The 23,531-nt window shown below is 44.3% G+C and overlaps 3 protein-coding genes across 5 annotated transcripts in view; 1 reads left to right on the top strand and 2 right to left on the bottom strand.

The window, feature by feature from the left end:
• Positions 1-208: 208 nt before the first annotated feature.
• On the bottom strand, positions 209-4,928 carry strap (serine/threonine kinase receptor associated protein). The gene is made up of 9 exons (XM_028450979.1): positions 4,510-4,928; positions 3,203-3,338; positions 2,942-3,023; positions 2,733-2,805; positions 2,575-2,674; positions 2,371-2,508; positions 1,993-2,129; positions 1,773-1,922; positions 209-694 (listed from the first exon to the last, which is right to left on the bottom strand). The coding sequence occupies exons 1-9, from the start codon at positions 4,619-4,621 to the stop codon at positions 636-638; spliced, it is 987 nt and encodes a 328-aa protein (XP_028306780.1). The 5' UTR covers positions 4,622-4,928; the 3' UTR covers positions 209-635.
• A 321-nt stretch (positions 4,929-5,249) lies between these two features.
• Positions 5,250-18,160, top strand: LOC114465739 (protein bicaudal D homolog 1-like). Of its 3 annotated transcripts, XM_028450941.1 has the most exons (12): positions 5,434-5,655; positions 7,602-7,814; positions 7,872-8,027; positions 11,881-12,185; positions 12,252-12,363; positions 13,356-13,730; positions 13,806-13,984; positions 14,109-14,397; positions 14,456-14,650; positions 16,150-16,301; positions 16,372-16,571; positions 16,698-18,160. In XM_028450941.1, the coding sequence occupies exons 1-12, from the start codon at positions 5,434-5,436 to the stop codon at positions 17,267-17,269; spliced, it is 2,970 nt and encodes a 989-aa protein (XP_028306742.1). In that variant the 3' UTR covers positions 17,270-18,160. The 3 variants fall into 3 exon arrangements, with proteins under 3 accessions (XP_028306740.1, XP_028306741.1, XP_028306742.1); XM_028450939.1 differs by having other exon boundaries at positions 5,250-5,655; positions 16,372-18,160; XM_028450940.1 differs by having other exon boundaries at positions 5,251-5,655; positions 7,875-8,027; positions 16,372-18,160.
• Positions 18,161-20,796: 2,636 nt separating this feature from the next.
• ldhba (lactate dehydrogenase Ba) overlaps positions 20,797-23,531 on the bottom strand; it is a 14,439-nt gene continuing 11,704 nt past the window's right edge. Inside the window, exon 8 of the mRNA XM_028450978.1 lies at positions 20,797-21,157. Coding sequence (XP_028306779.1) covers positions 20,990-21,157 — 168 coding nt within the window. The 3' untranslated portion in view covers positions 20,797-20,989. The remainder of the gene's footprint in view (positions 21,158-23,531) is intronic.

The following is a 23,531-nucleotide window of genomic DNA, read 5'->3' as shown; positions in this document are numbered from 1 at the left end:
GAAGAAACATCTTACCTTAAATTGTTCACATTAGATGTTTTTATTACTCCACTGAAAGGAAACACTCTAAACACTGCACGTTACGAGTCAGAGACCCATATTTGTCTGCTGGTGTTACGATTGGACTGGTAATCATGTTATGTTGTGACTGGTACCTGATTTCACAAAACGGCATTTAAAAAAAATAAATGTCTTTCTTCGATCACGGTTGTTTTCAGTCTTTTTATTGAATATTGTTAAGTTGTAAAATGTTTTAATGCAGCACAGAAAGTAAAATCACTGCTCAGAGCTTCAAAATAAAAGCATCATGTATTTATTGAACCACTGGACAAATGAGGACAGAAACCAAAACGGAAGAATCCAGTGACATCTCTTCCCTTTCACGTGGACATTAAACTTGATGTTCTCAATAAAACACTGGTGAACAAAGAAAGGAAAACAGGAAAGAACCTCAGCAGCTCTGTCGTCTCTGTGAAGGGAAAACTGAGGAGAAACCAGAGGGATGGGGGCTGTGGGAGGGCCAGGACATCACAGAGGAGGGGCTGATGAGAGACGAGCAGGCAGCAGAGACACTCCCTCAGCTCTACTGCTGCACTCTGCAGCCCCCCTCCCCCCGCCTTAGAGGACCCTCAGCCTCAGGCTTTGATCTCAGGGGGCGTGTACACCTGGTCAGTGTTCTCCACTCCAAGGTCTTCTATACAAAAACAACACCACAACGAGGAACCGTGAGAAACACTTCACACATTGAACCTGACTTAAAACCATGATTCAGTTAAACCAGCTAAAGTGGGCAGGATAACACTACAGTCATGATGACAGCGCTAGAGACGATAGAGAAACTTTGTTTTGAGGAAAAACAACATCTTTTAAAAGATGGAGACCAACACCTGAGCTACCAGACCTTCAGCAAAGCTAAGGTCAGAACATTGTTGGTACTTTCTACAGTGAATGGAACAAAAGGAAGGATTGACTTTGTGGATGCTCCTCACTGAGGATGTTCTGAGTTGTTGTTGTTGTCATTTTCTCCATGTTTCTGTGTTTCCAACACAAACAACAGATGTGCTGTCGTGTCATGAGATATATGTTGTTGGAGAGTATGGAGGCTATATTAAATAATGTTTATGTTTCTTTAATGGTGTTTATGATGTTGATTTTGTTAGATGATAAATACTTGTTCATGTGGATCTTGTTGGGTTTTTTCTTTATTATGATGATTATGAGATGACTTAGTTGTAAATTACGCTATACAAATAAAGTTGATCTGAATTAACACTTTCCAGCAGAAACATATGAAATTGTCATTGGTGGTCTACATTTGTAACGTCCTGCCTACCCACCCCTAGTGGTCACAGCACGTCACTGATAAAATGTATCTAAGGACTCACAAACCAAAACAAATACATAAAATTACAGAAAAACTGTGCAAAAGCACTTCAGAAAACACAAAAAAAATTATGGAAAAATACACAAAATAAAAGAAAAACAAAACGATTTAAACTAATACACATCATGACAGTTAAAACATGGACTTACTCCAAATAACGCTCGGAAATTACAAAAAAATGACTTAAAAAAAACACAAAACGGCAACACGAATCAACACAATGATACTGTATAATGTCTAGATTTATAACAAAAAAACACAAAAAAATGCCTCTTAAAAACAAAAACACAAAGTTTTTGTAGTTTCCTGTGTCTTTGCTCTGATTGGTTATTTTGAATGATGGTCATGTGACCCTCAGATCAGAGCACATGTGGTGTGTGTGTGTTACCTGGTAGCACACACTTCCACAGGCCGTAGGTTTTTCCCACGGCGGTCTGCCACAGACGCAGTGTCCCGTCCTCAGAGCCACTAGCGTACAGCTCTCCATCAGGACTGAAGCGCACGCAGTGCACAGGGCCAAAGTGGCCCTTATACGACTCTGTGGGGCCATGAGCAGATGTTAACGTTCAACACGCCCTCAGCAAGCTAATGCTAATGCTAACGCTCACCCAGCTCCTCCTTGGTGCTGTAGTCAAACTTGTAGAGTTTGAAGTCTTCACCTCCAGCAACCAGGAAGTCTTTGTCTGGGTGGAGGGAGGCGGAGTTTATGGGAGCGGGGGCTTCCACCGTCTTTATCAGCTCCAGACTGGACACACAACCACATTACACACTTTACTACACAACTGTGTGTGATACAAGGAACATAAGTATTTACATAAAAGCTTTAATGACATTGTACAACATTAGCATCTGTGTGTGTGTGTGTTTAATGTGTGTGTGTGTGTTTAATGTGTGTGTGTGTGTGTGCGTGCGTGCGCGTTTAATGTGTGTGTGTGTGTGTGTGCGTTTTTAATGTGCGTGCGCGTTTAATGTGTGTGTGTGTGTACCTCAGTGCGTTGTAGAAGGCGATGGTTTTTCCATATGTGATCACAACAATCTCTCCATCAGCTACATACTCCATGCTGCTCACTGAGAGGTCAAAGGTCAGCGTCCTGACCTCCTGCAGAGAGTCTCTGTCCCATAGCCTGCACATAAACACACATGATTAAAACACACACATACAGAGACCGTGGTGTGTGGCGAGCTCTGACCGTATAGTTTTGTCATCAGCAGCAGAAAGGATCTGTGTGTCATTGTTACACCACAGAGCTTTCTTTATGGCCGCCGTGTGACCGCTGATCTCCTGTGGAGCTGAGAACACAACGTCAGATACCACAGCACCCTTCTCACACACCCTTCTCTCACACACCTGCTTCAGGGTTGCTCAGGTCATAGATTCTCAGCAGTTTGTCGTTGCCTCCCGTCAGCAGACAGTTACTGTCCTGTAGAGGGTTAGGGTTAGGGTTATGCTATGCTGTCTGTTAGCCAAAAATGAACATGTGCAGCTGTGTGTTTACATCCTGAATGGAGGCGGAGCCAAATGCAGTGTGTGTGTGTGAAGTGGTTCCCAGCACTAACCTGTGTGAAGTTAACAGACTTGACGATGTGTTTATGAGCCAGTGAGAGAACCTCGTCTCCACTCACAGCGTCCCACACCTTCCTGTAAACACACACACAAAAGCACTGAGAGGGAACACACACTTTGTGAAAGCGTACACACACACACACACTAGCTTAGCATTACTTTACAGTCACTTCCTGGAACCATCTACTGTCATGTTGCGTTTCCTACCCACAGCGTGGTTAAACGGCGTCCCGAGCCCGTGTGGAAACACTCACGCTGTGAAGTCAGCGGCGGCCGTGGCTGCTTTGGTGGCGTCTGTGTTCAGAGTGGCTCCCCAGACCGCACCTTTGTGACCCAGAAACGTTCCTACCCAGTCCCCCGTGTCGCCTTGACGCAGCATGGGTTTACCATCTGTGGAGCAGAGAGAGCAATAGAAAGGTTAGCATCGGGTTAGCATCTGCTCTGTGACATGATGAGGAAATAAAGAGATTTAGTCTTTAATTCATATTTGAAAATTAAACCAAAAACGTTATTTAAACCAGTGGTTCTCAAACTTTTCAGACCATGACCCTCCAAAATAAAGGTCCCAGAGAGCGGGGACCCTCCACAATAAAGGTCCCAGAGAGCAGGGACCCCCACTGTAGCTGAAGGTGGTTGAACACAGACATGAACATTGAAGAACAGTCATGTGGAGACAGGACCATCTATAAGGGGGAATAAAGGAGAGATTTTTGGGGTCCATCCATAAAGTCAGTAAAATGATGGTTCATTGTTCTATGAATCTGTGATAACCACATTTATTTATTCATCTGAATAATATCTACTGTTATCCAGGAACGTTTATTATTATTATTATTATAGTCATCTTAAAGATGGAAATCATGGTTTTAATCACTAATAAAATGGTTCAAAGTGACCAAAAATGGTGGAAAATGTGGTGAAATGGGATTTTAAAAACCATAGAAATTGGTTAAAAGTTGTATAAATTATAGTGGATAAAAACAGACAGAAAATGTGGTAAAAATGATACAAAGTGTCAATATTAGAACAATTAGTTTAAACTGGCAAATAATGGGCATGACAAATGGTAAATGTGGTTAAATTGCCAAAAAATAATCAGTAAATATGGTGAAAAGAGGTTAAAAGTGACAATAATGGGTCAAAATATGTGACATTAGATGTAACAGTGGTGGAAATGGTTTATAAGTGCTGAACATGTCTGGAAAGTGGAAAAAAATGTGTTGAAAAATGCATTAAAAGGAGCAAAAATTTGGTAAGAAAAAGTGATGAAAATAAGTTAAAATATAGTGAGTTTGGTGTAGTTGCAGAAAAAGGGTTAAAAAAATAAGCAAAAATTGTCTCAAATTGTAAAATATATATTCTTAGTTTCTTGAAGGCATCTGGCGACCCCCTCACAGTATCTCACGACCACACATGGGGTCCTGACCCCAAGGTTGAGAACCCCTGGAATAGTACTACAGTATTTAATACAAAGATAACATGTTAGTGGTTGAGCACGTCATCACATTGGTCACAGAATGAGCCGGTCACGAACTCCGCCTCACACCGTCTCCAGGCTCACCTTTGCAGGCGCTGATGAGGAAGTATCCGTAGGGAGTGACTCCGCTGAAGGCCAGGTCCACCACCGGCCGGGTGTGCCCCGAGCAGGTGAGGGGAGTCTGCCGCATCGCCATGCTCCTTTGGCGGCTAGGCTAACGGAGCCGAGGCCGGGAGGCCGGTTCGCGGGACGACAGTGGGCTGTGACCGCAGAGGAGGAGAGGCTTTAACCGCGCTGAGGCACCGGGAGGCCGTGAGGAGGTGACCGAGCTGTGTGGTAGTCCTGCGGCTTCACCCAGCACAGGAACGGCTAACTGCTAACGTGCTAATAGCTACAACATTGCAACTAACTAGCAACGATGCGTCTCTGCGGAGGAAAGAGTCACCGAACCACACAGCTGCAGCACGAGCACTACCGGGTCACGGTTTTCACAATAAAAGCAACACATTTTTTTTCACCAGCGTTTAAAAAACTTTATCAAGCACATGAACAAAGGAAGAACAACATGAATATATTAGTTCAGTGGTCACTGGTTCTCAGCTTGTAGGTCGCGGACCTGTTATTGGTGGATTGTGAATTGTTGGTGAAAAAATTTACTTTTTGTTTCTTCCCAATACAAAGTGACAAATTGTGTATATGTGTGTGTGTTTTGAGTCATTTTGTGTTTTTGGAGTCAGTTTTGTTGATATTTAGCTATATCTATCTATCTATATATATCTATCTATCTCTATATTGTCATTCAAGGGAAGTGTGTGTGTGTGTGTGTGTGTGTGTGTGTGTGTGTGTGTGTGTGTGTGTGTGTGTGTGTGTGTGTGTGTGTGTGTGTGTGTGTGTGTGTGTGTGTGCACAGCGGGAGGATGATGAACCATCGGTGAGTGTTAGCAGCACTACTAACGGAGCATGAGCACCGGAGGAGGAGGAGGAGGAGGAGGAAGGCTGTGAGGGGCGATGGCCGCTGGAGGAGCCTCGGGATGCGGGGAGACGGCCGAGCAGTGCCGGGCCGAGGTGGAGCGGCTGAACCGGGAGCTGCAGGAGGCGAACCGGGAGAAAGTCCGGGCAGCGGAGTGTGGCCTGTCGGTGCTGGAGGAGAACCACAGACTGAAGGAGCAGAACATGGAGCTGGAGGCACAGCAGGAGGCTCTGAGGATGGAGCTGGAGCAGCTGCAGGAGGTGAGGACACACCTTCATCATCATCATCTTCATCACAACACACACAAGCTGGGTCACATGATGACAAATCAAATTCCAAAAGCAAAAGCTCTTCTGTGGGATGAGATCACACACATCTACACTATGAGGGCCTGTACTATGAAGCTGGATCACTTTGTCCTGATGTATGCGCTAGCTTCAGCTAATCAAACATTCTCTGTACAATGAAGCAGGATATAAACACATTGACTAACCCAGGTGATGTCAGCCTGGCTAGTGCACGCTCCTGTGACAGGGGGCGGAGTTAGCAGCATCAGACCAATCACAATGGTCAGGAGGCCGGACTTTAGTATTTGCTGAGGTTTGATCCAATTCTTAACCTGGTCCAGATGTTGCCAAGTATTCCTGTTGTTTTGTTTGTGGTTTGTGTTTTGAGTCATTTTGTGTTTTTGGCGTCAGTTTTGTTTATATCTATCTATATCTATACTATCATTCAAGGGAGGTGTGTGTGTGTGTGTGTGTGTGTGTGTGCGTGTGTGTGTGTGTGTGTGTGTGTGTGTGTGTGTGTGTGGAGCAAATATCTACCGGACGCAGTGCCAGTTCGACTTGAAACTCGCTCGACGGGTTCCAAATACTCCGAGTGTGTGTATCTGTTATTTTGGAGTGAGTTGGTCATTTTAAAATGTTTATTTTAATTTTATTTCACTTCTGAACGGCCCCGAAATGAAACCTATTCAACTTTTGACCTCAGGGTGTGAGGGGGCGCTAGTGCACCATCTTCACTGCACAGCTCAAGAGTAAGAGCAAGAGTCACGTGTGCGGCCAGAGCCAATCGCTGCGCACACAGCTAAGCAGCTGTAAACACACAGATCGATAGAGAAGATCGTTTAGACCTAAACATGGAGCTCTGAATAGATTGTTTGAAACCATCAGACACTGGTGAGTCTTTTAGAGACACGTTTCCAACCTGTTCAATTCTCCATCTGGAAAACTGTAGATTCTCTGTGGTGCCGCGCATGGAAGCTAAGCTCTGACCACTCGGTTCAAAGGTAAAAAAAATATTTTTGTTTTTAAAAAAAGACAGCCGAATTGTAGATAATACTTTAATTTACTTACTCACTCATGTAGTTTGGAGCTTTACGTTTTGTTTTGCACAGTTTTGTTACTTTTCTGATTGGCGCTACAATGTCTATGGAGTTTTGTTATCAGCGTCTCAAACATTCACTGGAACACACACGGTATTTATTTATTTGACGCGCGTTCACGGAGTCGGATGTAGACACACACACGGTATTTATAATAAAAATATACTAAATGAGTAAAATAAAACAAAAACTCAACAATATTTATACAAAAAATACACAAAATGATTCCAGAATCACTACGATGGCAACAAAAATAATAATTATACAAATAATTCACAAATACACAACAGAAAGATACAAAAATACACAATGACTCCAAAAAACATACAATACAGAAAAATACACCAAACAAACAAAATATAAAAGTGAGTAAAAAAAAAAAAAAAAACAACAAACACATTTATCATGCTCATATCCCATAGAATTAAACCAGGAAAATTGCACCCACATTTTGCACCCGCAAATATACCCCTTACGCTCCCACGTAATTGCATACTTCTGACGGGCACTGTACTAGTTTGTTAAAATTTTGTGTATTTCTGTTGTCATTTGGCACATTTCTGTCTTATGTGTTTTGTTTTTTGTGATGTTTTCTGAAATTTTTTACTTAAAAAAATCCCCCAATGGGCCAAATTAGTTGCTCTGGTGGGACCAATTGCAGCTCGCGGTCCTTGTTTGACACACCTGACCTACCCTATAACACACAGGTGGTCAGTGTGTTGTGGATTTTTCTTTCTTGTTAATGTGTATATGTAGTATTTTACAGTGTACATTTATGTTTTTCTTTGGTAGCACTAACTCCCTCCCCCTGTGGTTGTGCAGGCTTTTGGCCACGCCTACTCCACCCAGCGTAAGGTGGCGGAGGACGGTGAGAGCAACGAGCAGACGCTGCTGCGTGAGTCAGCGTCTACAGAGGCGTACTACACCCAGCGTGTTTTGGAGCTGCAGGAGGAGCTGGAGCTCAGTAAGACCAGCGTTAGCAGAGCTCAGGACGACCAGCAGCAGCTCAGCACTCTGCTAGAGGAGCTCACAGAGGTAGGCCACGCCCACGCCGTCTCCTAGTCCTGATCTGATGTGTGTGATCTGTACCAGCAGAGCAACCAAAGACTGGAGCTGCAGCAGCGCCACCTACAGGAGGAGCTGAGACAGAACAAGCTGAGAGAAGCTGGTCTGATGCAGGACTGTAGCGATTTAGAGGAGGAGAACATCTCACTGCAGAAGATGGTGTCCACGCTCAGACAGAACCAGGTACCCCACACACACACCCACACACACTCACACACACACACACACACACACACACACACACACACACACACACACACACACACACACACACACACACACACACACAGATAGAGCCATAAAGGTTCACAGAAGAAGAAGAGAACCAATCAGAAGTGTTTTTGATCTCCAACAGAGCCATCAACACTTCATTCCCACTGAGTTCTGAGACATGATCACAATCATGGCATTTATTGTACAAATGATCAGACATCAGCGACTGTGAGAACCGACAGAAAACACACAAAACTAACACAAAAACACCCACAACTTACACAAAAACATGAAAATGACTGAAAAACAAACGCAAAACTGACAGAAAAAGACAAAAGTTGGACTCAAACGTCACAATATGATTAACTCGTTCAGTGCCAGTTGTTTTAGAGCATTCTGACTGATTTTTAAAGACCCACAGAATATTTTCTACCCACATCTGAAGAATGTTGTAATTCATTTTGGGTTAAATGATTTAGCCAAGGAGGAGTCTGAGGTGTTAAAGCAGGATTTCACCCATCTGCTAAAAACTGAGCTGTTTACAGCCTAAAGTGTTCATCAGTGGCCCGTTACCTCCAGTCCACAAAGGAGATCTGAAATTCTCAAGGATTTACTCTTTGAATAAATTTTTATTTTTGGCTTGTGCTTCCCTTTCATTAAATTTTATAGAAAATTTTCTGATTTTTTTGGGAACGCCATCATCTTTTTAGAGCAGATGGACTGTGTCTAAACAAGGCTGGAGTAAAACTCTTCACATCCAACTTGTTTTACTTCACCAGTCACACTGCTATCAGTTCTGATAAAGACAGAGGACAACATGTACCATCAGAGAACAAAACAACAAGGAAAGAACATGGAGTCCATGAGCTTCCATCAAGAAATCAAAATCACCAAAATGAAGAGGTCAACCCAACCCCCACATCTCAGGACCCACCTGCTTCACCCCAAAATTCACCTACTTCCACCTCATCCAGCTTCTCTCCTACCCCTGCCTTCTTGGATTTAACTGCCCAGATGAACGAGCAGGTTCTGGCTGGCACAAGACTGACACCCCACCCTTTACCCCACCATGGTCCCATCTTATCTCCTCTAAAGAACCAATCAGCACCACCCATCCCTCCTCAGTGATACCAGGCCCAGGATCACTCTTCCCCTCAGGCCAGATGTGTTCATCTTAGAGCGACACAGGTCTGATGTGTGCTGGGTCTAGACTGCAATAGCTCTATGTTTAGGAACAACCAGAAAAAGTCAGGGCCTTATGGAGTTAATGCAGCTTCTTTAATTCCTGTGGTGACAGGTAACACAGGTAAAATTGTGAAATTAAAGAAAAACAAAAAGCTTAATAGAGATAAAAATGTGACTCCTATAACATGTCATTCAAAAAGTCCACCAGTGTCTCCAGTAAAGTCTTTAAAATTAGCTCTTCTTAATGTTAGATCTCTTGTTAACAAGTCACTAATAATTAATGATATTATTTTAACACATCACTTGGACTTTTTATTTCTTAATGAAACATGGTTGAATGATGGTATCAGTAATACTATTCTCAATGAAAGTTCACCACAAGACTTTATTTATTTCAATAAGTGTCGTACTTACAGGAAAGGTGGTGGAGTTGCTGCCATTTTTAAATCAATATTTCAGTGCAAAGAAATAATATTTGGTGATTTTATCTCCTTTGAATATATGTCATTCTTACTGAAGGGTGATTCAAGAGTTCTGTTTTTAGTCGTTTATAGACCCCCAAAATATTCTGGAGAATTCATGGATGAGTTTGCTGAACTGCTGTCAGTTGTATGCACTGAATACAACTTTTTAATAATAACAGGTGACTTAAATATTCATGTAGACAATAACATGGACAATACTGCCAAAGAACTGTATGCTTTAATGGATACTTTTGGTCTTACACAACATGTGACTGGTCCGACACACACTCAAGGTCACACTTTGGATCTGGTTATCTCTAAAGGTGTTGATATCTCTGCTGTTGATGTAAGAGACTTAGCTCTATCTGATCATTTCTGTGTCTTTTTTTACCTAGAGACTGTAACATCTGTTCCCCCTAGTTATGTGTGTTTAAAGAAAAGGTACATAAATGAAAACACAAGTGCACAGTTTATGGAAGCCATAGCAATGACACCAACATTGAGTGCTGAGACAGTTGATGATCTTTTGGATGAGTTTAATACAAAAGTCTATGATGTCATAGATGTGGTGGCTCCAATCAAAACTAAGAGAAAACCAAACACACAGAAAACACCTTGGAGGAGGACTGAGATAATGCAGAATTAAAAATCTGATTGTAGAAGAGCTGAGCGTAAATGGAGATCAACAAAGCTCCAAATTCATCTAGAACTATACAAAATAAGTCTGTGTAAATTCAATGATGGCTTGTTCAAAGCAAGGCAGCAATACTTTTCTGACATTATTGCTAAAAATGTCAACAACTCTCGCATGTTATTTTCTGTAATTGAAAAGCTCACAACTCCCCAGATCAGTGACGTGCCGTGAGCACTAGGGTTGGGTAGTCAGGCCGTTGCAAATAAAGACCACCAATGTTGACACCAATGACAGTTTTATATGTTTCGGCTGGCAAGTGTTAATCTAACAAAATCAACATCATAAACACCATTAAAGAAACATAAACAATTATTTAATATAGCCTCCATACTCTCCCAACAACATATATCTCATGACACGACAGCACATCTGTTGTTTGTGTTGTAAACACAGAAACATGGAGAAAATATCAACAACAACAACTCAGAACATCCTCAGTGAGGAGCATCCACAAAGTCAATCCTTCCTTTTGTTCCATTCACTGTAGAAAGTACCAACAATGTTCTGACCTTATCTTTGCTGAAGGTCTGGTAGCTCAGGTGTTGGTCTCCATCTTTTAAAACATGTTGTTTTTCATCAACACAAAGTTTCTTTATCGTCTCTAGTGCTGTCATCCTGACTGTAGTGTTAACCCGCCCAATAGCTAGAGAACGTAGCAGCAGCCATGCTGGATCAATTAACTAATGCACTGTGAACGTACGTATAGCATTTAGCATAGCACAGTTACGTCCAAAGGCAACGTAGAGAGCTGCCTTTGGGCGTAAATGGTTTTCATCTCGGGGAACTGACTGAGCATGTGCAAACACATAAAAACACGCTATGAGAACAGAGGCAGAGCAGCTATGTGCTTTCGGGAGGGGGCGTGGCCTCCTCCTGCCTTACAGCGGAGTGAGACTATGCAGCGTCTCTGCCGTACCAGAAAATAGCAATGTAGTCAACTACAATGTTAGAGTTTATTACACTGAACCCAAAAACAATAGAGGAGACTGTTCAGCAGCTGAATCCATCAACGTGTTTCCTTGACACAAAACCCTCAAACTTCTTTAAAACTGTTGTAAAGTCATTTATCACTGATTAGTGTCAGATAATTAACTGATCATTCCAATCAGGCACCGTACCAAAATCCCTGAAAGTAGCTGCTGTTAAACCTCTGTTAAAAAGAGAACACTGGATGCCTCTATACTGGCTAACTATAGACCAATCAGAACCTTCCATTCATGGCCAAGATCATTGAGAAGGTGGTCTTCAACCAACTGAGTCAATTCTAAACATGTTGTTGATGTAATGTGTTTGTTAATGATTTTGAATGTTTTTACTGATGATTTTAAATGTTTTTTTTTGCCAACTTTAATGCTCTTGTTGATTTTAAGCTGTTGAATGTTTTCTGTTTTACTTTTTGATCATGTAAAGCACATTGAGATGCCTTCTGTATGAAATGCACTATACAAACAAATTGGCCTTGCCTTTCCTCCTGCTGCAGGTGGAGTATGAAGGGCTGAAGCACGAGCTGAAGGTTCTGGAGGAGGAGGCAGAGCTTTTGGGCGCCCAGCTGCAGGACGCCGTGCGTCTGAAGGAGGTGTGCGAGGCTCAGCTGGAGGAGACGCTGGAGTCAGTGAAGAGTGAGCGTGAGCAGAAGAGTGCGCTACGCAGAGAGCTGCTGCTGCACCTGAGCATGTGCGACGTGCCTTACACGGGCAGCGCCCACCTGGTCTTTAGCTCCGCCCCTCCCAGCGGCGCAGCCACACCCACCACGCTGCTCTCACCCGGCTCAGAGGAAGCCTTCAGGTGACCCGGCCCTCAGCAGGACAGCAGGTGTCCAGGACCTTCTCTGACCCCTCTGCTCTGTCACAGGTGGAACGGTCACATGACAGGAAGCAACAGGACAGGAAGGAGCTCGACCTCTGACCTCTGCAGTGAGATGAAGGTCCCAGAGGTCACCAGGCTGAAGCAGCAGCTGCTCACGGTTAGCAGGCTAATGCTAACTCAGCTTGCTTTCTCAACCTTGGGGTCAGGACCCCATTTGGGGCCGTGAGACACTGAAAGAGGGTCGCCAGATGCCTTAAAAAAACAGAATATTCTCTGAACTATTTCAGCTCATTTTTACCCTTTTTCTGCAACTACATCAAACTTTCCATATTTTAACCTATTTTCATCACATTTTCTCGCCATATTTTTGCTCTTTTTAATGCATTTTTGCTACATTACTCCCATTTCTGACACTTCTACATCACATTTCCATGCCTTTCAAGACATGTTCAGCACTTATAAACCCTTTCCACCACTTTTTCACCTAATATCACATATGTTGACCCATTATTGTCACTTTATTTTCATATAATAAAAATATTATATTTCATGCTTTTTTTTTGCCAATTTAACCACATTCACCATTTGTCATTCCCATTATTTGCTAGTTTAAAATAATTGTTCTAATATTGACACTGAACCAGTTTTTACCGCTTTTTCTGTCTTATCAATTTCTGTGGTTTTTAAAATTCCATTTCACCACCTTTTCCACCATTTTTGGTCACATTGAACCATTTTATTAGTGATTAAAACCATGATTTCCATCTTTAAGATGACTATAATAATAATGATAATAATGATAATAATAAACGTTCCTGGATAACAGTGGATATTATTCAGATGAATAAATAAATGTGGTTATCACAGATTCATAGAACAATAAACCATCATTTTACTGGCTTTATGGATGGACCCCAAAAATCTCTCCTTTATTCCCCCTTATAGATGGTCCTGTCTCCACATGACTGTTCTTCAATGTTCATGTCTGTGTTCAACCACCTTCAGCTACAGTGGGGGTCCCTGCTCTATGGGACCTTTATTTTGGCTAAGCTGGTTGAGAACCACTGTTCTAAGCGATGTCAGTGGTGTTAATTTGCATGGTGAGGACTGTGTGGACTCAGTGTGAGCTTCCCTGTGTTTGCTCTACAGGTTGAGTGTGAGAATGCAGCTCTGATGAACAGCCTGCAGGAGTCCCAGAGTCAGCTGCTGCTCACTCAGAACGCTCTCAGCGATCAGCAGCAAGTCGCCCTGCGCCTTGGCCGGACCCTCACAGCCTTACAGCATGTGGAAGGTGACGAGGGGGAGAAGCCAGATGAAGCTGAGGAGAGCCAGAGCTCTGGCCTGGAGGTGCTGAAGTGTCGGTACAGAGCAGCGGTGACAGAGGTGGTGCAGCTGAAGGCAGAGATGAAGAAACTCCGTGAGCGGCTGAATGAGGACGAGACGCCCAAACACGTGAGCGACCTCCACAACCTGCAGAGGAAGACGGACACATTGGAGCAGAGCTGCAGGGACACTCAGGAGAAGGTGCTCCTCAGACTGGAGGTCAGGTTCTCCTCTAGATCCTAGGCCTGACCCCCCCCCCCCTCTGCTGCTCCACAGGTGGAGGCCTTAGAGGCGGAGCTACAGGTGGCAAGGACGACAGCCACCGACACTGGCCGTGCTCTGAGTGCAGCTCAGGACGAGCTGGTGACACTCAGTGAGGAGCTAGCTCTGCTCTACAACCACGTCTGCCTCTGCAACAACACCACACCTCAGCGCGTCATGCTGGACTACTACAGGTGGGACGCCCCCCGCTTGCTGGACTGACCATTACTGACCACCACCATTGACCACCACTGACCACCTGAAACAGACTCAGATGCTAACGCTAATGCTAACGCTATCCTCCCCGTGTTTCTGCAGGCAGGGCCGAGCCCTCAGCGTTAGCCTCAAATCCTCGTCCTCAGACAACAGCAAAGTGCTTCTCACACCGCGACTCGCCCGCCGCCTTACGGCCGCAGGAGGGTCTCCGCCCAAAGAGGAGGACACCGTGAGCTCTGCTCAGGCGTTAGCCAAGCCTCGCTCGCCTCCTGGACACTCACCCAGCCTCATAGCCTCCTCATCATCTTCATCGTCATCTTCGTCCCCTCCCTTAGAGACGAGCAGGGAACCGATGAATATCTACAACCTCAACGCCATCATCAGAGAGCAGGTATGACCCTAGAGCTTCTGGTCCTCCTCCCAGTCTCACTCCTTCCTCTGATCCTCAGGTGCAGCAGCTCCAGCGGGCCGTGGAGCTCTGCCTGCAGCGGTCCCGGCGCCGTGCCGTAGTCAGAGATGTGTGTCCTCTAATGGACATGGACAAGGAAAGCTGTGTGGAGGAGATCCTGAAGCTGAAAGCTGTGCTGAGCACCAAGAGGGAGCAGATCTCCACCCTTAGGCTGGTGCTGAAGGCCAACAAACAAGTGAGTGTTAGCACCACCTAGTGGTCACACAGACGGAGGAGACACAGGTGGACAGGTGAGGACGTCTCCTGTTACTGGTTCCTGATGTTCAGATTCATCAGAAGAACCAGTAACCTTTGGGTTGAGTCTTTTACCAGGAACCAACCTTTGTGCAGCAGATAACTGAAACAATGGTTCAGATGGTGACATGACCATAACATTTGGCACAAATGTTTTACAGATTCTGCTTTATCGGAAAAGTGCATTGACCATGCGAATATTCAAAATGGCGACTATTTTCCAATATGGCCATAGAAAAAAACCTAAATTTGATATTTCAAGAACTAACAGACATAGACAAATTATTTTGGTGCATAATCCACCATTTTTAGGGTCAACAAAATTGGTACAGATGTTATTTTAGTCATACTAACTGTGATATAGATTGCATCCAAGATGGCCACCGCAAAATGGAACTAACAGACATAGGAATGTGATTTTAGTCTGAATCTCTATTGTGACTTGATGTTCAAGCATCCCCACAAATTGAAGCAATTTCCCATTCTATTTTGGTGTTTTTAAACCACAAGAAGCAACTGAGGTGGTATTTTGCCAGATTCTTTCTCAGTGTGGCGTCTATGCCATCGTCTTCATCAATCCTAGCTGGATTCATGATCAGTGGCATTTTATGGATTTCTCTGAACATAGAATGTTCCTTGCCAGCATTGAGTATCCATCATGTTCTGCGACATGATAACTTGTCCTTCTGACAAAGACAGCAAATCCAGTTAGTTTTCCTGTTGGTCAATATTGGATCAGCATCTGCCATCATTTCAGTTTTTGATTAAGGCCAGGTAAGTACATATAGCAACTTCTGTATGTCTCCTTACCCTTGGCTCAGCTCTCCCACAATGCAAACTATGGTTTTCGAGCTAACTGATATGGGGCTGTTAGAAAGTATTTGGGACACTGAACTATACTACAACTGCTAGTCTAATACAACAGTATTAGTAAAGCTAGATTAGCTGACACTGTTGTGCCCTGGTTGTGCGCAAACGCACTCTTGTACTTGTAAGTTTCCACCCCAATCCTAAACGTATTCTAACAAAAGAAATAATGGCTTTATTGAGATCTACAACCAAAGAAACCAATATCTACTCCCAAAAACTGTCTTTATGTTGAAAGGCCACAGAGATATTGTCATTTCAATTTTGCAGCAGCCATCTTGGCAGTTAAATACATTTTGATGACAACAATAACAAGATTCCTGTTAAAATGACCTTGTAAGAGGATAAAAATCTCTCAGAAGTAATTATATGTGAAGATACAGCAAAACAAACCGAGGTTAGGCAGTGGCTGGCCGCCATCTTGAAAAATGACCACCATCTTTATTTTTTCTCTTTTCCAAAAGAGAGGGCTTTGGAGAATGTATGAAATAACTAGAAGTAATTTGTGTGTGTGTGTGTGTGTGCGTGCGTGCGTGCGTGCGTGTGTGCGTGCGTGCGCGTGTGTGCTCTCAGACAGCAGAGGGTGCTCTCTCTAACCTGAAGAGTAAGTATGAAGCAGAGAAGTCGATGGTGACGGACACGATGACAAAGCTGAGGAATGAACTAAAGGCTTTGAAGGAAGACGCCGCCACCTTCTCGTCCCTCAGAGCCATGTTTGCCACCAGGTCAGAAGCCGTCTGTGTGTGCACGCTCATCATGGCAGCATGTGTCCTCACCTTCATCATCTGCCTGTAGGTGTGATGAGTACGTGACTCAGCTGGACGAGATGCAGAGACAGCTGGCGGCAGCTGAGGACGAGAAGAAGACGTTAAACTCCCTCCTGAGGATGGCCATCCAGCAGAAGCTGGCGCTCACACAGCGGTTGGAGGACCTGGCCTTCGACCAGGAGCAGAGCCATCACAGCAGGGGAGGCCGGACCAGTAGAACCAGTACCGGTAAGGTCCGGCCCTCGGAGTCTGCCCCTCACTCCCTCTCAGGCTCCACCTCCGCTTCACTCACCTCGCCCACCTCCCCAATGCTTCCTTGCACTCCTTTGTCCCACTCAGTGTCCTCCTTAACAGGTCCTCAGGAGGCAGAGAGACCGCCCACTGTGGAGAGCTCCTCCCCCTCCCCCTCCACAAGGTGGACGCTCGGCGTGCGGACGCTTGTGGTAGACTCGCACGGCACTCCTCCCTCTTTGCAACGCTCAGGCCTTTCCAGGAATTCCCCCGACCCCAGGAACTACACCCCCGAACCCTCAAACCCCAGGAACTACACCCCCGAACCCTCAAACACCAGGAACTACACCCCCGAATCCTCAAACACCAGGAACTACACCCCTGACCTCTCTAACAGGCACATCCAGCCTGGCTCCGCTCCGGTCTCACCATACCGCTCCCCCCTGCTGGCGCTGCGATGCCCCACATGGACGCCGTCGTACCAAAACCGCCTCTCCTTTGGTTCGTCAAGGCCGTCCTTCTACTCCTCTTCCTTCCTACCTTCCTCCCACAGCTACTCCTCCTCCTCCTTTCATAGCTCCTCCCCTTCCCCCTCCTCCTTTTTCCACAGCTCCTCCCCTTCCCCCCCCTACAGCCACTCCTCCCACTACACGCCGCTTTACTCCAGGACCTACACCTCCCATCGGCCCCGCTGACCACATGAGGCACTGATTAGTCCTGGAGCGATATTTCTCATTGAGCTATTGAATGTTAAAGTTAATAATATGCAGACAACATGTGACTCGGAAACGGCCTGATCAGTTTTCATTACCGTAACGATGGATTGCTGCTGTTCCTCCTTCGTCCACTAGGGGTCACCCTGTTTCAGTAGGAGGAGCTGACCAGCAGGGGGCAGTCTCCACTGGTTTGCTGGTTTTTATGGCTTTCCACTGGTTTCAGGAGGTTTCTGAGGATTATATAAGGTCTGTTCCAGCTTTATGATGCTGGTTTTTACCGTTTCTACTGGTTAGGAGCAACATTTCTACTGGTTCTGAGCTGGTCCCTCTCCATGTAAACCAGTGCCTTAATGATGAACATTTGCATGTGTCTGTACCATCTTATCATCACGCACACACGCACTTATTACTGTTCTAATAAACATGAGCACTATGTGAATGTACTTGGAGCTAAATAGTGTGAACACTCCTTCATCAGAGACCACGAAGACGATGATGATGTCATAGGCTGTGACCACATCCCTCACGTAGGATGTGGGGCGTTGCTCAGGGATCGCAGAGCCCCGCCTTCATCCCATCCTCACGATTACTTATGCTGCGTTCACACCGAATGCATCACGAAATGCCCGTACATCCAGATTACATACAGTCAATGAATAGATGCGTCCCAGATGCAAAATCTTTGCTGTGCGGCGGTGCGGTACACGATCCGCACGTCAAGTGTGATGGCCGCGCAAGCACGCTCTCTATTTTACTCACACCTGAAAATATTGAACTCATATGCGGCTGTTTCGCATGACGAAAGCCAATCAGAGTCTTTGTTGACGATGACATCACGTTAACACAGACACCGGTCTGTTCACCCATCCAACCAGGGAGTAGAAGCTGTGTGTGACCACCTGGAGCTGTAGGACACGGCCTTTAGAACAGGGACCGGACTAGGAAGGATTAGATGTAGAGGAGAATCAGTAGTAGCAGGTAAAAGTTCTCTCTGTAGCACTGAGCTAGGTTAGCATTAGCCGCTAATCACACGGGCTTTTTTCACTGGTGATTTATGTTTGTGAGAGGAGAAAAAGGAGCACAGCTCCTCACTTCAGCAGACAGTGAAACTCACCGAGTTGGATGTGTCGCTGGTGGGCGGGGCTTCGCTTCAGACATACGTATGATGCGAATGGGGACATTTTATGATCCTGTGGACCCTGTGGTACGTTTTCTATGGCAGATGCATCTGATGCCGCAGAAGACGCATTCAGTGTGAACGCAGCATTAAAACACACACGCATGTGATGACGCACACAACACACACACTTGATGACAGACAGGACTAACATCCTGAACTCAGAGCCCTCCCATCACGTGGGCTGCCAGGGCTCTGTCGGTGTTCCTAATCATATACACGTTCATGGATTGTAGAAGGAAGCACCAGGAGAACATGCAAACTCCCCCCAGAAAGCTCTTAATCATGTTAATAACAGACTCCGTCAGTCTGTTGCTGTTTAATAAACTTTGTTCTGCTTCACGTGTTTGTGACTGATGCATCATCTCTCTCGTTTTGTTTGCTTTATTTTCTGATATTTTTGTGTATTTTGTCTAGGGATGCACTGAATATTTGGTAACCAAATATATTCGGCCGAATATTGCAAAAAAAGCCACATACGGCCTTCAGTTTAGTGAGTTAAAAGCAAGGCCGAATAGTAGCGCGACACAATGACGCAATCAAACAACGTGCAGTGATTTTGAGTCAGAAAAGTGTGTGCGCGTTGCTGCAGGAGCAGAACAGCAGCAGCTCCTCCTTTCCACACACAAACACAGCCAGACTCTCTCCTTTCCGCTTACCGCTCTCTGTAGTCCGTCACAGAGTCCGTTGTTAGCGCTGTGAGCCATGAATACGTATAAATATCTCCAGCGTTTCCTCCTTACACTAACCGGGTCTCGCTGCATAGACTGGTGTAGCATTAGCATGGAGTGCTAACAGCTGATGTGTAAACAATGGGTCCGTGGCTCCAAGCAGTGACTCCCAACACGATCAGCAGCAGAAAAAGTAGTGCAGTTTGTATTTACATATATGGTAATAAAGTATAATATATATTCTATATTAAACAGCAGTGTTTGTTTTAGCTGTTAGATAGTTGGAGAGGGAGGAGCTAACATTCTAGGAGGCGTGTTAGGTGACGTCACCTGCCAACGTGGGCAAAATCCAACTGTCCTGTTTAAAGCTGACTTTATATAAAATATGTAATAACAAGAGAGGAAACATAACTTTTTACACTTTGTTCCTCTGAATGAGGCTAAATGATGTTTATCACTGTAGATAAACCATTAGAAAGTCATTAATTATCATATCTCACCTTTAATGTACTTTAGATTTTTTTTTGGAATGCATATTTTGTTTTATTTGAAGGGTTAATATAAATGATAAACTTTGTTGTGCTTTTTATGAAAAGCAATGGAATATTTAAAAAAATGTCAGAATATTCAATAAACATTTTTTACTTTCTTTAAAAAAAACATGTCTAAAAATGTATTCTAGGCTTTTTATGCAGTATTAAAAGAATAGTGAAGAACTTAACAACTGCATTCGATATTCGGCCAGTGTTTATATTTTATTCGACTTCGGCCACAAATTTTCATTTCGGTGCATCTCTAATTTTGTCCTTTTTGTTGTCTTATTTCATTTGTATGTTTGCTGATTCATTATGTGTGTTTCACTTATTTTGTTTATTGTACTGTTTGTGCATTTTTGGGAGCAATTTTGTACGTATACCTTCAAGGCCGCACAAATGGCCACTAGTTGACTATGTCTACTGTAGAGTTTTAGTTTCATTTTTTCAGCGTTGATGTTTGTCTAATAACTAAATATCCAAACACTAACCTGCAGCTTTTAAATTCAAAAAGATGACACAAGGGTTCCTGTTCTATGTCGTCTTCACATCCTGTTGGTCACAGACTTGTCAAAATAAAAGCAACCAACACGAAAAATAAATACATCGTGCTTTTATTTTGAAGGGGATTTACTGATTAAGGTAGTGACCTAATGATGCACACTTTGAAATACACACTGAAGCTTTCCAAAGCACAAGTTTCAAACTCAAGGTTTGTGGACCAAAATCGTCCCAACACTGACAGGTCACGGTCTGACATGAAACCTGTTCCTATACAGCCAACATAGGGAACAGATTGTTTTAAAGCCATGAAGTGACCTGAGAATGAAGCTTCACCTCGACCTCAACCATTAGAGTAAGCCCCGCCCCTTTATTTAGCACAGCCCCTGCACGTTGCTAGGAAACTAACGTTGCATCGTTGGAGGCTTTTTTCCAGAGGCAAAGGATAAGTTTAACAAAGTGTGAACACTTCCTGCTTTATTTAAAACAATTTAATTAATTTGTGTGTTTTTAACTATGGAGCGTAAGCACATGGAAGCTAGCGCCTCATGCTAAGCTAACTTCTTTAGCCTGTTGCTAACGATGTGAGCGAAGCACCACAAACATGACACATGTGCACAGATGTAAGTGTTCAAAGGTTTATTGGGTCATGGGTGTGTAAAAGCAACGTTACACACACTGAGGGACGGAGGAGTTTTAACACAAACAACACACACACGGTCGCACAACAGTGTGTAACAGTGTGAGTCAAAGTTAAAGCTGGTGATTTTATCTAAAGGAGTGTGTGAGTGTGTGTGTGTGTAGCAGTGTTGTGCGTTCACAGGTCCTTCAGGTCCTTCTGGATCCCCCACAGCGTGTCAGCGCTTTTCTTCAGCTGAGAAACCTCCCCGTCGGTCAGAGTCATGTTGATCACGCTGCTCACGCCTCCGCCATTGAGGACGCACGGCAGAGAGAGGAAGACCTCCTCCCCGATCCCGTACATGTCCTACACACACACACACACACACACAACAAAAAGTTTAATGTGATGTATCACCAATAAACAAAATGTGCACCTTTTTATTTAAAAATAAATAAATAAAAAAACACATTCAAAGCACTTTTTGAATCATTTTATACCTTCAAGCTGCCATTTCAGTCAGGATATGACACACATTGGTTGATCGCCATGGCCTGTGGCTTTAAATAAATGGTGCATTGTGGGAGGTGCAGTTTTACTATATTATGTAGTTTTTCTGTTATCTCTGGGCGTGAATCAGCCGTGTGTAACCGCTCCCTTAGGATTAAATATCACCTTTCTCACCAAATACATGTTTCTTATGTGCCTCCCTGCACCCACTCAACATCAGAATTAGCCTAACAGAGGGCTTCTCAACCTTGGGGTCAGGACCCCATTTGGGGTCATGAGACACTGAAAGGTGGTCACCAGATGCCTTAAAGAAACTAAGAATATTTTCTGAACAATTTGAGCCCATTGTTGCCCTTTTTCTGCCACTACACCAAACCCACCATATTTTAACTTATTTTCATCACATTTTAATGACTTTTCTACACATTTTTTCACTTTCCAGACATGTTCATCACTTATAAACCCTTTCTACCACTTTTACACCTAATGTCACATATGTTGATCCATTATTGTCACTTTTAACATCTTTTCACCAGATTTCATGATTATTTTTGTTGCAAATTTAACCACATTCATCATTAGTCATGCCCATTATTTAACACTTTAAACTAATTTTTCAAATGTAAACACTTTGAACCATTTTCCCACTTTTTCTGTCTGTTTTTATCCACTCTAATTTACAACCAATTTCTGTGGTTTTTAAAATCCCATTTCACCTCCTTTTCTGCCATTTTTATTCACTTTGAACCTATTTTATTAGTGATTAAAACCATGATTTCCATCTTTAAGATGACTATAATAATAATAATAAACGTTCCTGGATAACAGTGGATATTATTCAGATGAATAAATAAATGTGGTTATCACAGATTCATAGAACAATAGACCATCATTTTACTGACTTTATGGATGGACCCCAAAAATCTCCCCTTTATTCCCCCTTATAGATGGTCCTGTCTCCACATGACTGTTCTTCAATGTTCATGTCTGTGTTCAACCACCTTCAGCTACAGTGGGGGTCCCTGCTCTCTGGAACCTTTATTTTGGAGGGTCCCCGCTCTCTGGGACCTTTATTTTGGAGGGTCCCCGCTCTCTGGGACCTTTATTTTGGAGGGTCCCCGCTCTCTGGAACCTTTATTTTGGAGGGTCCCCGCTCTCTGGGACCTTTATTTTTGGAGGGTCCCCGCTCTCTGGAACCTTTATTTTGGAGGGTCCCCGCTCTCTGGAACCTTTATTTTGGAGGGTCCCCGCTCTCTGGAACCTTTATTTTGGAGGGTCCCCGCTCTCTGGGACCTTATTTTGGAGGGTCCCCGCTCTCTGGAACCTTTATTTTAGAGGGTCCCCGCTCTCTGGAACCTTTATTTTGGAGGGTCCCCGCTCTCTGGAACCTTTATTTTGGAGGGTCCCCGCTCTCTGGGACCCTTTATTTTGGAGGGTCCCCGCTCTCTGGGACCTTTATTTTGGAGGGTCCCCGCTCTCTGGAACCTTTATTTTTGGAGGGTCCCCGCTCTCTGGGACCTTTATTTTGGAGGGTCCCCGCTCTCTGGAACCTTTATTTTAGAGGGTCCCCGCTCTCTGGAACCTTTATTTTGGAGGGTCCCCGCTCTCTGGAACCTTTATTTTGGAGGGTCCCCGCTCTCTGGGACCTTTATTTTGGAGGGTCCCCGCTCTCTGGAACCTTTATTTTAGAGGGTCCCCGCTCTCTGGAACCTTTATTTTGGAGGGTCCCCGCTCTCTGGAACCTTTATTTTGGAGGGTCCCCGCTCTCTGGAACCTTTATTTTAGAGGGTCCCCACTCTCTGGAACCTTTATTTTTGGAGGGTCCCCGCTCTCTGGGACCTTTATTTTGGAGGGTCTCCGCTCTCTGGGACCTTTATTTTGGAGGGTCCCCGCTCTCTGGAACCTTTATTTTAGAGGGTCCCCGCTCTCTGGAACCTTTATTTTGGAGGGTCCCCGCTCTCTGGGACCTTTATTTTGGAGGGTCCCCGCTCTCTGGAACCTTTATTTTAGAGGGTCCCCGCTCTCTGGAACCTTTATTTTTGGAGGGTCCCCGCTCTCTGGGACCTTTATTTTGGAGGGTCTCCGCTCTCTGGAACCTTTATTTTGGAGGGTCCCCGCTCTCTGGGACCTTTATTTTGGAGGGTCCCCGCTCTCTGGGACCTTTATTTTAGGGGTTGTGGGCTAAAAAGGTTGAGAACCACTGGCCTAATGGACAGAGCTGTTGTTAGCA

Source organism: Gouania willdenowi, chromosome 6 (assembly GCF_900634775.1).
Source record: "Gouania willdenowi chromosome 6, fGouWil2.1, whole genome shotgun sequence".
Lineage (NCBI taxonomy): Eukaryota > Metazoa > Chordata > Actinopteri > Blenniiformes > Gobiesocidae > Gouania > Gouania willdenowi.
The sequence above is the reverse complement of the archived record's forward strand: the minus strand, read 5'-3'. Positions and strand labels throughout refer to the sequence as shown.